We start from the raw sequence: 13700 nt of genomic DNA on the forward strand, positions 1-13700 counted from the left end.
AGCACCTAACCCTAACCCTAGTTTTCCCACATGTACCGCATTCCCACATGTACCGTAACATATATATTTGAATCCATTGTTTGACATAGCAAGATGGGCAACAAGCATTTTGCATGTATGCAAAGCAGAGTAGTCACAATCCGTTGTATATCCTGATTTTGTGTCTTTCAGAGAGCTGCATAATGACATTAGACTCATGAGTTCTACTATGCACTGTATAGTGATCTAAAGTACGCTGCGGCAGTGGATCCCAGTAGTGGTTCCAGTTTCCAAATCTGTCTGCCCCAAATCCATAAACATTCACCTGAAAAGAAAAAAGGAGAGCTTCATATACAGTAGATCTCTATTTCTTTTCACCAACACCAACATGCTAGTACTGTGTCATGATGTCGTAGAGATATAAGCAATAGATGGCGCACTCCCCTAAATTAACTGTGATCGTGTAGTCAACTTAATCTGTGGTGTGAGTGTCAAATGTTGGTGATTCACTGCCAAAGGCTGGTGTGTTCTCTCAACTCAGCTCCAGTGTCTCAAGTAGCAGGGTCCTGAAAACCCTAACCCTAAGGTCTAGGACCCTAGAACTAGGGTGCTAGACTTGCGGTCCTAAACCTGCGGGTCCCGAAACTGCTGCTGGCTGGTGCTCAGGCTCGGGAGTGTGTCTCAGGCCAGTCATTTATCGTACGCCTGAAGTCAATTTACAATCTGTAAATAAACCTATTGAATAAGAAGACCATGTGTTGATCCAATTGGCTGATGCCTTCCCAGCTCATAGGAAGTCCCACCCTAGTTGACTACATGGCACCCTTCATGTGGTAGTAAATTGGAAAGATAGCCAGTACCGTCTCAAGTAGACCTAATATTTCTCTATGGATGATGCATATCATTAGTCAGTCACAATTAGACATTGTTCTATTCCCAGTGCAGGTTGTATACAAGTTATCTTAGTGAGCTCAGCTGTACATACAGTGGGGGAAATCATTATTGAACACATCAACATTTTGTCCAGTAAATGTATTTCCAATGAGCCTATTCAAGTGAAATTTGCACCAGACTTTGGTATTAACTCAAACAAAAAATCTAAACATTGAAGTCCATATGCTGCTGCCTCCAAGTCTTTCTGGAGCTCTTTCCTAGTGGTCCTTGGCTCTTTGGCTACTCTTCTAAGTATCCTTCTGACTCCCTGATCAGAAATCTTGCGAGGAGCTCCTGTGCGTGGCCGGTTGATGGTGGAGTGATGTTGCTTCCACTTACGGATAATGCCCCAATGGTGCTTACTGGAAGATTCACAAGTTGTGAAATACGTCTGTAGCCAATTCCATTTTCATGTTTTATAACGATCTGGTTGTGAAGGTCTTGAGACGGCTCTTTGCTTTTACCCATCATTAGATGTTTGTTGTGTGGCACTGTGTTAACCCAAAAAAACATTTTATAGCCCATCAATATCAATATATTCTATCCCAGCTGACATTAAATAGCACAGATTGGAGGTAGTGTTGCCTCCTAATTAGGTATGGTTTTCAGCTGGTTCCTTGCCTTTCCTTGCTGTGGTGTACTGCTTTTTCTTAGTGTGTTCAATACTTTTTTCCTGTTTCATTCCACTTCATTCCACATAACTTTATTTACATATGGACTTTAATGTTTAATGTTTTTGTCTGGATTGTTTGAGTTAATTCCAAAGAAGTCTGGTGCAAATTTCACTTGAAAAGGCTCATTGGAAATACATTTACTGGACAAAATGTTGATGTGTTCAATACTTATTTCCCCTATATATATTGGCAGAACATTGTTACTGTTATAGAAAGGAAGGCTTACCTCATCACATATGTGTATGGCATATATCAGAGCCATTATTCCCGTGGATGGATATCGACCATGTTTATCAAGCCAAATCTCATAAACGTATTTCATGAAAGTAGGATGCAGGACCATTACCTGCATGAATTATGAATTACATAGCTCTCTTAATCAGTGTAGTTATGTCACATAAGCTACATGTCTGGAAAAAATTAAGAGACCACACCAAATATTTCTTAAATCAGCATCTCTACATGAATGGTAGCCATTCCATTCCAGTGTCTTTTGAATTCTAACACAGGCACACCTCAATCTACTGAGTGAGGTACTGATTAGGTGATCACCTGAACCGAATCTTATTTAACAAGGAAAAGTATAAAATCACTATCCTCTTGCAATAGGCTGGAGGGAAAAAACAGTGCTAGTAGTACCTCAAAAGTAATGGGAATACTTTTTTTTATTATACTATTGACCTTGCCAAAAGAGTTGAAAAGAAAGGTTTTGAGTAAAGGGTTCAATTCTGTCTGGCGGAGGGATACAGTGAGCGTTAGGTTGCTTCCATCCTTCCAGAACAAGGTCAAGCAGCAGACAAAAATCGGATAATTTTGCAGTAGTCTCTTAATTTTTTCCAGAGCTGTATATATATCCTGAAAGGTGGTTATGTGGTTATGTGCACAGCATAAACATCTTCAACCCGAGTAGAGAAACGCTACATATGTTACGACAGTAGCTCATGTTTCTTATTGACTCACCAAGTCTTTGTTGGCTTTGATCCTTTCTTTAACTCGTACATATGTGCTGATGAATAAATAAATAAAAAACACACCAGTTGATCATTTGGTGTGATTATGGCTTTTGACGTCAAAAAACGTGACGAAGAACGGTGATGTTCTAAAAGAGCACTCAAAACACGACATAAAACATGTTATTAACAGGCTGTTAGTAGATAGACTACTTCCAAACTAGTCAAAAGAAAACTTGGAAGAACACTCACCGCTTGACTGTTTCACCAGTGGTTATGGCACCGAGGAGCCACTTGAGGTCCAGAGTCTTGAAAGGGAACAAAACCAGATGAGTGGTGTTGTCCAGGTCCACAGCACTCTCTGGATACATGATGTGGTGAGTGGTTCTGGTCCCCACATGCCCTTCATAGCCTTTGGTAGGTGCCTTGTTAATTCTGGGTGACACGTGGAATAGAGAGATGTTTACTCTTCATAAGCAAATGTCTTTGTGTACTCAATAAACCTCTCTGAAAACAGACTGATGCACAACACGCATCAGTACCTTATGATGACATCATTAAGGTCAATGAGGGCTCCGTAGTGGGACCGCTTGAGATTCCCAGAGTTCCCCACCACAGCACAGGTCCTACAGCGGTCAGGTCCTGCATCCATGTACAGCTCCTTGTCAGGGATGACCTGAAATAGCTCCTCCGCCACTTTGCCGAAGTTTCCTCTATCACCCTGCAATGCCTGATGATGACAAACCCTCATGAGCAGAAGTAAGTAAAGTTAAAAAGTTAAGTGCAGTGACAGTGTTGACAGTTAAAGTTAAGTGCAGTGACAGTGTTGACAGTTGGATTGTGTGTAGGGAACAAGTATAAAACAGAGGTATAAATATAGTTTTGGTATAAATATAGTTTGGTATTTTTGAACTTTTTGTTAACATGCGTAAGTAAAATGTTGTTTATAAATGTTTCTATGTCTTGATTATGCACTCATAAGGGGAAAACCACTAATGTAAAAAGGGTAGGCGCATTAATATAGTTTTTTTGTTTGGTACTTTTGAGTTTTCTGTTAAGATGCGTAAGTGAAATTTTGCTTATAAAAGTTTCAATGTTTTGATTATGCACTCATGGGGAAAAACAATACATGTAACAAGGGTAGGCGCAATAAGCCATGGCTTCAGCCCACACCTTTTTGGTCCTGGTGTTACGCATTGTGACTGTGTACATTTTTTATATCTGTATTATGAATTGTATAAGGGACCAAAATAAACATTCTCAATCACAATCACAAAAACTAATCTTCAATAAAACACAAAGTATTTACCTTCCACCACCTGATGGTACCCTCAGGAAGTTCCTTGTTTGCTCTTGTGAGAAATGGATTAAGAGATTGTCTGAAACGTTGCACAAACCAGGGGTCATCCCCTGGCCCTGTCATACATTTGTGACAGGCACAAGAAGGAGTGAACTGGGCAGACATCTTGTCCAGCAGTTGGTGGGCATATTTTAAAAATCCCAAAATTGGTTAGAAGACTTCTGACGAATCAAAGAACTAAAAATAATGATAGTGCTTGTGCAAAGTAGAAGCACGAGGACGCTGCTTTTTCTTTGGTTAAAGAAAATCATTTTGTACGTGTATTTTTACTTTAGGGTAGCCGGAGTAGCCACCAATTGGATTTTCATCCGAGGAGATTTTCAGCAACTGTGAATAAGAAATACAACGATTGTTATTTATAATAGAGGCGTTTGTTAAATTTTACATTTGACATTTATGAAAATCAACCCGTAAGCATTGATACGAGGTATTCTAAAGCAAAACGTTATTTATGGTGGCTTACTGACGTCGCATTTTTAAGAATATTCACGTAAGAATAATAATACTAATATTCACTAACACGAATATTCTATTTAATTCTGAACATTACACTTTAAATAATATCCGTGAATAATACGGTGGAAAACTGTTAAATCGCAACAGTAAAACACCGTAAAATGAAAAACAGTATATCACAGTTACAATTACAGGGAATTACTGTAATGATAGATAAGAGGATGAATATTATTTTTTACAGCAAAACAATCTAAAAAGGACATTCTTTTGTTGTTAAAAATATCAATTTGTGGTATAAATAACAGTTAAAGACCATTATATGGCAAACAACAATTTACCATAAAAATTGCATTACCAAGCTGTTTAAAGTATGTTTTTGCTGATGTCAAGGATATAATTAACGGTAAAACACAGTTGAACGGTAAACCAATATATACCTTCATTTTTACGGCAACAAGCAGTTTGAAAAACATTACCAAGCTGTTTAAAATATTATTTTTGCTGATGTCAAGGATATAATTAACGGTAAATTACAGTTGAATGGTAAACCAAAATATACCTTCATTTTTACAGGAACAAGCAGTTAAATATATATATTTGGCAATAAAATGCTTTTTTAATATCATCAAATATATATTTCCCCTTATTTTTAATGCAACAATTTGTAAAACGTACATTATTTTGTTGTTAATGATATACACTTGCCGTATAAATAATGGTTAAAGACCATTATAAGGCAAACCACAATTTACCATACAAATGACATTACCAAGCTGTTTAAAATATTGTTTTTGCTGATGTCAAGTGTAGAATTAACGGTAAAACACAGTTCAACGGTAAACTAAAATATACCTTAATTTTTACAGGAACAAACAGTTAGAAAAGCATTACCAAGCTTTTTAAAATATTGTTTTTGCTGATATCAAGTGTAGAATTAACGGTAAAACAGTAGAATGGTAAACCAAAATATACCTTAATTTTTACAGCAACAATCTGTGATCTACGAGTTCTTTAACATCTTGACAGTGATGTTCACACAGTGATGTAGTAGATGTAGATGTAGTAGTGATGTAGTAGACTAGCAATCTAGAGTCTGTGGTGCCCTCAGATTGTCAGGGAGGGCATTCAAAAGGCGGGGGCAGCTGAGCAAAAGGCCCAGTCTCCCATAGAGTGGAGCTTCCTGGGGGTATGAAGAAGCAGGCTGTTTCCAGATCAAAGATTGCAGGAGGGGTTTAGTGGAGTGAGTGAGCAGTTCTCTAAGGTAGGGAGGTGCATTACCATGGGTGCAATAAAGTTAGGAAAAGGGTTTTGAATTCAGTCCTGTAGGAGACAGGGAGCCAGTGTAAAGATGCCAGGATAGGGGGGGTGATATGGGTATATTTCCGCACTCTCATCAGGACCCTGGCAGCACTGTTCTGGATGTACTATTAGAACAGAAACATATGAGAAATGACAACACACCCACAACTTCAGCTAGCAATAACACATTCCATACACCTGATTGCTTTGTATCCCAATAGCAACAACATACAGTGCTCCTTTAAAAGGAGCCCTTATCATGACCCCATACCCTCCTACAATGGAACTGGGTCACTGTGTATGTGCAGAGAGAGAGAAAAAAAGGGGGGGGGGGGTTGCTTTATCAGGACTATGTTTGTGTCACTGTTACACCAGTGTTGTTTGTGCATGTGTACTAAGACACAGTCTATTAATAAGCCAAAGGATCTTTTAATAGACCATTGACCACGCTCTACAAGAGACAAGTGACAGAATACATTTGACTTTTTTTGGTTTTTATTTAGTTGAGGTAGATTGTAGAAGTGGGGTATGCAAGTTATTGTGTATGGGTGTGTATATTTGTGTGTGTCTGCAACTCTGCATGTGTGCATGTGTGTGTGTGTGTGGTCAGACGATGGGGTGGATGATAGCAGAGAGGTGGAGATCAGAGGTCAGGTGTGTATAGCGAGACAGCATCTCCTCTAGCTGTTCCTCTTTCTCCTGGGTCTCATCCTGCACAGAGTAGATCCTAACCTTGGACACGTCATGATCGTCATCATCATGATCATCGTCATCATCATCATCATGATCATCATCATCGTCATCGTCATGATCATCATCATCATCATCATCAACATCAACATCATGATCATCAACATCATGATCATCATCATCGTCATCATCATCATCATCATCATCCTCATCATCCTCATCATCATCATCATCATCAACATCAACATCATGATCATCAACATCATGATCATCATCATCATCATCATCATCATCATCATCATCATCCTCATCAGTATTTGTGTGTGTGTCTCACTCTGATGATATTGAGGTTGCTCCTCTTCTCCAGTCTATGAAGCAGTAGCTTCTCCACAGTGCTGATGTCCAGGAACGCCCACACCTTCAAGTACTGCAGACACACACACACACATTTGCACCAGAGTTTACATTCGTGAGAAAGTGGTGTGAGAAATATATCTATTGCACCAGGAGAATCTGACAGAATCCCAGAGTCGGTTTTTGTTTACACTTAAATACAGCCCAGGCTTTGAGGTTAGTGTGCAAGAATCACAGGACAGACACGCACTCCATACTTAAGAGTCCCAGCAGTGCAAAGAAAGCCTTAAGTTATGGACTGGTAGTCAAACAATGTTAAAAAATGTTAACCCAACAGAAACAATGGTCTATAACAAATACCAGTGCTTTTTTGAACTCACTTAAATAAGTAATGGGAAGTTAATTTAATAGAAAAGAGGGGAATTGCTGAGGAAGAGAGAAAAAGAAAAGAAAAAAGGAGAATCACTGTGGTGGTCGACGGACTTCACAGAACCAGGAAGACTTTGCAGAATTCCATTCGTAGCGCATAGCAACGTAGCGCATAGCAACGCTTCCTGGTAGACTTCCCATCGAATTCTCAAAGCAATCCTGTCGTAAAGAAACTAATTTAACGTTTCAGCGAGTGGGAGATAATAATAATATTATTTAGGACAATATGAACCAAGGATACTCAGCTAGAGCTGAAATGGCCCCAGAAGTAACGGCCGCGGCGACGTTAATCGCCAGGCTTCTGAGAACCAGAGGCTTCCTCAGCGAACACCAACTCCAGGTGTTCAGAGATTGTTTGCAACAGTCACTCACAGAGCGCTACCAGGACCACTGGTTCCCCGACCGACCACAGAAGGGCTCCGGCTTCCGTTGCATCCGGATTAATCATGAAATGGACCCTCTCATCGGCAGAGCCGCTTGTCGTATCGGACTTACCAGCGAAGAGCTCTTCTGGCTGTTGCCCCCGGAGCTGACGCTGTGGGTAGACCCCTACGAGGTGTCCTACCGCATCGGGGAGGACGGTTCCATCTGCGTGTTGTACGAGGCCGAGGCCCCGGCGCCCCCCAGCTCCCCCCAGCTCCACCGTGTCGCCCACAGCCTCCCCCATCGAGCCTTCACTGAACTGCAAGAATGGTTTTCTGATCGGTGGTCGCACCAGCCCCCAGAAGAACTACCTGATGACCATCCATGGAGACGAAGCTGACTCGACTAGGATGGGGCACTGCAGCGACTCGCCATGCCTGGTTCTGTGAAGTCCGTCGATCACCACAGTGATTCTCCTTTTTTTCTTTTTTTCTTCCTCAGCAATTCCCCTCTTTTCTATTAAATTAACTTCCCATTACTTATTTAAGTGAGTTCAAAAAAGCACTGGTATTTGTTATAGACCATTGTTTCTGTTGGGTTAACATTTTTGAACATTGTTTGACTGTTTGTTTTGACTATCATAGTCGGAATTATAAAATAAAACAATTTATTAAACTGAACCAAACTAAGGTTGACTTTCTAAAGCAGTACGTTATATGGATCGTTATCATACTTTATATCTCTTGAGCTCTGTACGATACACTGCCACCCGCTGTGCGATTCAAAACTTAATCAGATCCACCATTCCCTGGTGAACACACATAATGATCTCCTATATAAAGCCATCTACCAGGTGCCTCCTCACAGTAATTAGCTCAATATCAGGTAGGTGATCAATCCTTAAAGGTACATACATCCAACGTCAAAAAGGTAAACAAAACATTTCATAAAGATATTTCATAATTTTCAACACACAATAAACACAAAATATCTTATTAGTAGATTTTCTTAACTGAACTCAAAAGGCCCTAATATGGCTCCAACATACCGGCCCCTAATTGTTGACGCCATAGCAAAAACAATTACAACAAAATATTAAATGGAGCCAGAATAACTAATGTGAAACAAATCTATGAGATATATCGAATACGCTAAATCACATGTCATTGCATTACATCACATCATATTCATCAATATTTCAATATACATTTATCATCTCATATCAATATCATGAGTCCACATTAGTCATAATAAGTCCATGCTGTATAAGTGTCCAATTTGTCACAGTTTGTCACCATCTATGGTTCCAGCTATTATTATTATTATTATTATTATTATTATTATTATTATTATTTTCATTCTTCTGCACTTTATTTGCCCTGTTGCACATGGCTGCCTCGTAACAGATCAGTCAGGGTACAATGTTAGATCACGTTTGATCACACGAGATTGGGGGATGAGACTATACTGATGCTTACAATACTACCTCTGCACGTACTGTATATTACATCGTTACCTATCACTACCTCTTGTTCTATTTATATCATGCCCTTATCACAATTTGCACTTCTGATTGGATGTTAAACTGCATTTCGTTGTATTGTACTTGTACTCTGTTCTGACAATAAAGTTGAATCTAATCTAATCTAATCTAACCAAGGTCTAACTCAGATCTAACTCAGGCCTAACCTAGGGCTATACCAGTACTAACCCAGGTCTATCCCAGGTCTATCCCAGTTCTAACCCAGGTCTAACCCAGTTCTAACCTAGGTCTTACCCAGGTCTCCAGTGTGTACGCGGTACACAGTGCTGGTGTAGGTGAGTCGTTCCAGGAGGTTGTTGAGGTCAGCGAGGCTGGGGGATTGGAGAGTGATCCGACCCTGACCCTGACCCTGACCCTCCACCTGGCCAGGCTCAGGGTACTCTACAGCCAGGACACCGCTGGACACACGAACACTCACCTGCAGGTACAGAACAGGGCTCACACCATAGGCTTATATTCCCTGGGTGAGACCCACCATAGATATCTTATACTTCCTGGATGAGACCCACCATAGACAGTAAAAGTGAAGCACTGTACTATAAGGGTCAATCATAATGAATGAGTTGCAGATCTTAACATGAATAAACAGGTTTGAAGAGTACTGCAGCCATCCTTATGGGACATTGATAGTGATTTTTGCTGCACATAGGCATAATTTCAGTAAAGGCATTGATCATTCATTGATCATTCCTTGATCATTCATTCATTCAGTGTATTTTCAATATCCATGTTGAAAAACCTTTACTGAAACCAGGTTTGAAAACCATCAACAACTAACGTTTTGTTTTTACACCTGGTAGCGACGAAGACCCTTGAGTTTCCAACCAACCTGGTAATTTGTTGTTGTTGTTTTTGTTGCATGCAGAGCTAAACCTGAAATGATGTTGAAAATAAAGTTACCTGAATAACAAGTTTGTTCATTTCCACAAATGCCATTGATAACTAGTTTAGGAAGTAACATTGACTAGTGGTGTGTGTGTGTGTGTGTGTGTGTGTGTGTGTGTGTGTGTGTGTGTGTGTGTGTGTGTGCGTGTGTGTGTGTGTGTGTGTGTGTGTGTGTGTGTGTGTGTGTGTGACCTGGTATGAGGCTCTTCTGGAGAGGGACCACAGTGAATCCCTGGATGGGGTACTGTAAAGGGGAGTTAGACGGAGCGAAGAGCAGCCTGTTCAGACTGGACTTGGTCCTACAAGAGACAGACATGTATATTTAGTAGATTTTAATTCAAATATTTGTGACTGCTCCTGGTGTTTCTGGACACCTCTCGGAAATGAGAAAGACGTCAAATTCGTCTTTAAAGTTTTTTTTTTTTTTTTTTCCAGATTTTCGTTTTTTTAGCTAACATTCAACTCGAAGATGTGAAGTACCCACTCGTTATTTTTCCGAACAGTTTTACGTTCATTAAATAAGTGTAATCTATAACACAATGACTTCGTTTCTTGTTGTTTGATGGGGATTCATTATCTTTGATGAGGATTTTCTGTGCTTAGTGATTTCCGGTATAGCAACTTTCAAATACTCATGTCGTCTTCAATTTGTTTCCGATTTCAATGTATGATGCATCATTTGAAAGCTTACAATCTGTAGTTTAAGCACATGTAAAAAACAGAAAAATGATTTCGCCTACAGGTAGCCCTTTTCATTGGGCTGTGTCACATGTACACACACACTCATGTAAACACACACGTGTAAACACCCACACACACACGTACGCACACACAATAATAAATGCCATCCTGCCCTCATAACAAGCGTAAAATTAGAGGCAGGAATGTTCTGTGACACTATAAATGCCATCTCTCCCACCTGAGGAGGTGTTTCCTGTACTCCTCTGCTCTCCATTGGACGAGGTCCTCATACTGGCCTTTGGGAAGGTGATCTCTCAGTGTGAACGACCCTGCTGGACAGGAGCACGGGGACGGTGGTGTGGAGCTGGTGGATGGCATGGCGCTGGAAATACACAGGTATGAGCTAAACAGCATGACATAGATTTACCTTCACAGTATTCAGTAGCTAGTAAAGTAGTACTACGTTTTGCTCAAGAACTCCTCTATATGCAGTTCTACCTAGAACCAAAATGAGATGTACTGACATGCTTGGTTTTCCTATGTGACGTGGCTGTATACAAGGGCTTCTCACTCGCACTGTTTTTACCGGTCGACGAAAAGATCGCTTTGGACGTTTAGAATGGAATCTAATGAATCGTTTGCGACATTGATGAACATTATTGATAAAGGTAAGCTCTTTATATGTTATATTAAACATAGACCCGATTCTCGGGTAACCGGTGGGGCGGTGGATAAGAAGAGGTTTTAAGGATTATGTAAACACAGACACTCATATTGACATGATCCCTTAAGGATCCTTTAAGGCGCTTTGAGTTGCATCTACGAAAGGCGCTATATAAATAAAGTTTCACTTCACTTCACTTCACTTCACTTATGTAAACACACTCATATTGACATGCTCCCTTAAGGATTATGTAAACACACTCATATTGACATTATCCACCTGAGACGATGAGTAACTGATGTGTCCTCCTCTGTCTTCCTTTGGGGGAACACCTGACTTGTGTAATACATCCAGTAGTACATCATCCCCAGTGGTGAGAGAAGACACAGGAGAAGGACCACCAGCCTGCTGCGTCGATCCATCTGTCAGGAACGAAGAGGTTTGAGATAACTCCGCTCTCCACTGGCAAGACGGCTGTCTGTAGCTGCAAGCACATATGCATGTATGTCGTTAATTATCCAGGAAATACAATGAACCGCCTATACTCATAAAAACAGATTATTTTCTAAGTTGTTGGAATTAATTTCAGTTCCCCAATACAGTGTTAAACTAAACACAAAATGCCATTCTGGTTAACCTTTTTGTGTTTCTAATTCGACCATAGCCTAGTCTTGACTCATTTGAATATATTAAGCCTGAAAATGCGCCTCTCTCTCCCGTTGCGCGCGTGACCTTGTCTTGGTGTATTAAATTCATTGCATGAAAACGTTGCTTCTCGGTCTGTCAGTCTCGATAGGAGAACCGGATCAAGTTCATTCAAGGCTGGTTATCTCACCCATTTCCATACGGTCACTGAGGTGTGTCGCACCCCCCCCGCCCCCCAATTGTTTCCAGCGGAGAAAAACTTTAGACGGGATACTGCCATTTGCCTACCTTATTATTACCAGGCAGTGACAGTCTATGGCTGCAAAAGGCACGGTCGCCCATTGTGTGAATGATACTGGCTACACTTACAACACCTTGCCCTCCAAAGCAGTTTCATGTTGACTAATTACAATTGGTGTTGAATTGACAAATTGCGATAACATCAATTAGCCCTTGAAAACAATGAAGGAAGCTTGGAATGCAATAATAATGTTTTGCTTTAGCTCCCTCTTAACACCAAAAGCTTTGTTTGCTATACAAAGGGCTTAGTTGCATTAAGGGAACATTCATTAGCACGTTGTTGGGCAGTGAATGAATGTGTTAGGATTCTGGCGTATTTTTAAGTCCGTTATCCGAAAAAACCGTTACGCACATAGACCTTGCTTACTGACCTCCGATGCATTTTATTAGAGTCCGATGCATTTTTTGTTATATTGACTTTGCGAAATTTCGTAATATGCAGAATGGAGTCATCAAGCTGTGAGGATGATTTTGTGCTCCTATCACTACTTGAGAATAGAAAAAGAAACACATGACAGTCCCCATTATTTAAATGTGCAGTAGCTAAATGGAGCAAGCCTACATGGTTAATTTCCAGCTGTAGCCCCCGGCAAATTGTCAGCCGGCACCCTAAAATGCATTACTTAAAAGTAGAAGAAAAATACATTACATTTATAATTACAGCAATCTTAAGCAAATTGGAGGAAGACATAGAAACATATCGCACACAGTTGGAGCAAGCAGAAACAAGCAGGCACAGATAAACATCAATGTATTTCATGCAATAAAAACAATACAAAGGGGACAAGGGAAAATAAGTAGTATTTCTTCCCCGACCGACCACAGAAGGGCTCCGGCTTCCGTTGCATCCGGATTAATCATGAAATGGACCCTCTCATCGGCAGAGCCGCTTGTCGTATCGGACTTACCAGCGAAGAGCTCTTCTGGCTGTTGCCCCCGGAGCTGACGCTGTGGGTAGACCCCTACGAGGTGTCCTACCGCATCGGGGAGGACGGTTCCATCTGCGTGTTGTACGAGGCCGAGGCCCCGGCGCCCCCCAGCTCCCCCCAGCTCCACCGTGTCGCCCACAGCCTCCCCCATCGAGCCTTCACTGAACTGCAAGAATGGTTTTCTGATCGGTGGTCGCACCAGCCCCCAGAAGAACTACCTGATGACCATCCATGGTGTTGTGTCCTGTTTATACCGCCAGTGGGCGCTAGTATACAAGTGATGTATGCAGTGACGGAAGTGATGTATGCACTTCCGGATGTGAAGAACGGGAGTTGAATAAATGGCGAATTGAACAGCAGCTGCGTGTATCCCGGTCTCATTCTTTTACGAACTACTTTCTTACTACAGAATACCACATTTTTGGCGACGAGGATGGCTATTTCCGTACCCTTACCTACACCGTTCATGCCTGTGCCAGGCGAACCTGCTATTTCTTTTCCTACTTGGTTGAGAATGTTTGAAAATTACATGCTAGTAATTGATGCTACCGGAGAACAATGGCCGG

At 40.9% G+C, this 13700-nt stretch overlaps 1 protein-coding gene and 1 pseudogene across 2 annotated transcripts; both read left to right on the top strand.

The window, feature by feature from the left end:
• Positions 1-7350: 7350 nt before the first annotated feature.
• LOC308150749 (protein BTG1-like) lies at positions 7351-7936 on the top strand (the record flags this gene model as incomplete). The annotated part of the gene is given in 2 exon segments (XM_080523547.1): positions 7351-7755; positions 7757-7936. Coding segments are annotated over 2 exon segments (585 nt in total).
• Positions 7937-12752: 4816 nt separating this feature from the next.
• On the top strand, positions 12753-13415 carry LOC308150750 (protein BTG1-like; annotated as a pseudogene). Its single transcript has 2 exons — positions 12753-12770; positions 13007-13415. The product of its transcript is annotated as a protein BTG1-like (transcript).
• The last annotated feature ends 285 nt before the right edge of the window (positions 13416-13700 follow it).

The sequence above is a fragment of the Nansenia antarctica genome (genome assembly GCF_963989245.1).
Source record: "Nansenia antarctica genome assembly, chromosome: 2".
NCBI classification, from domain to species: domain Eukaryota; kingdom Metazoa; phylum Chordata; class Actinopteri; order Argentiniformes; family Microstomatidae; genus Nansenia; species Nansenia antarctica.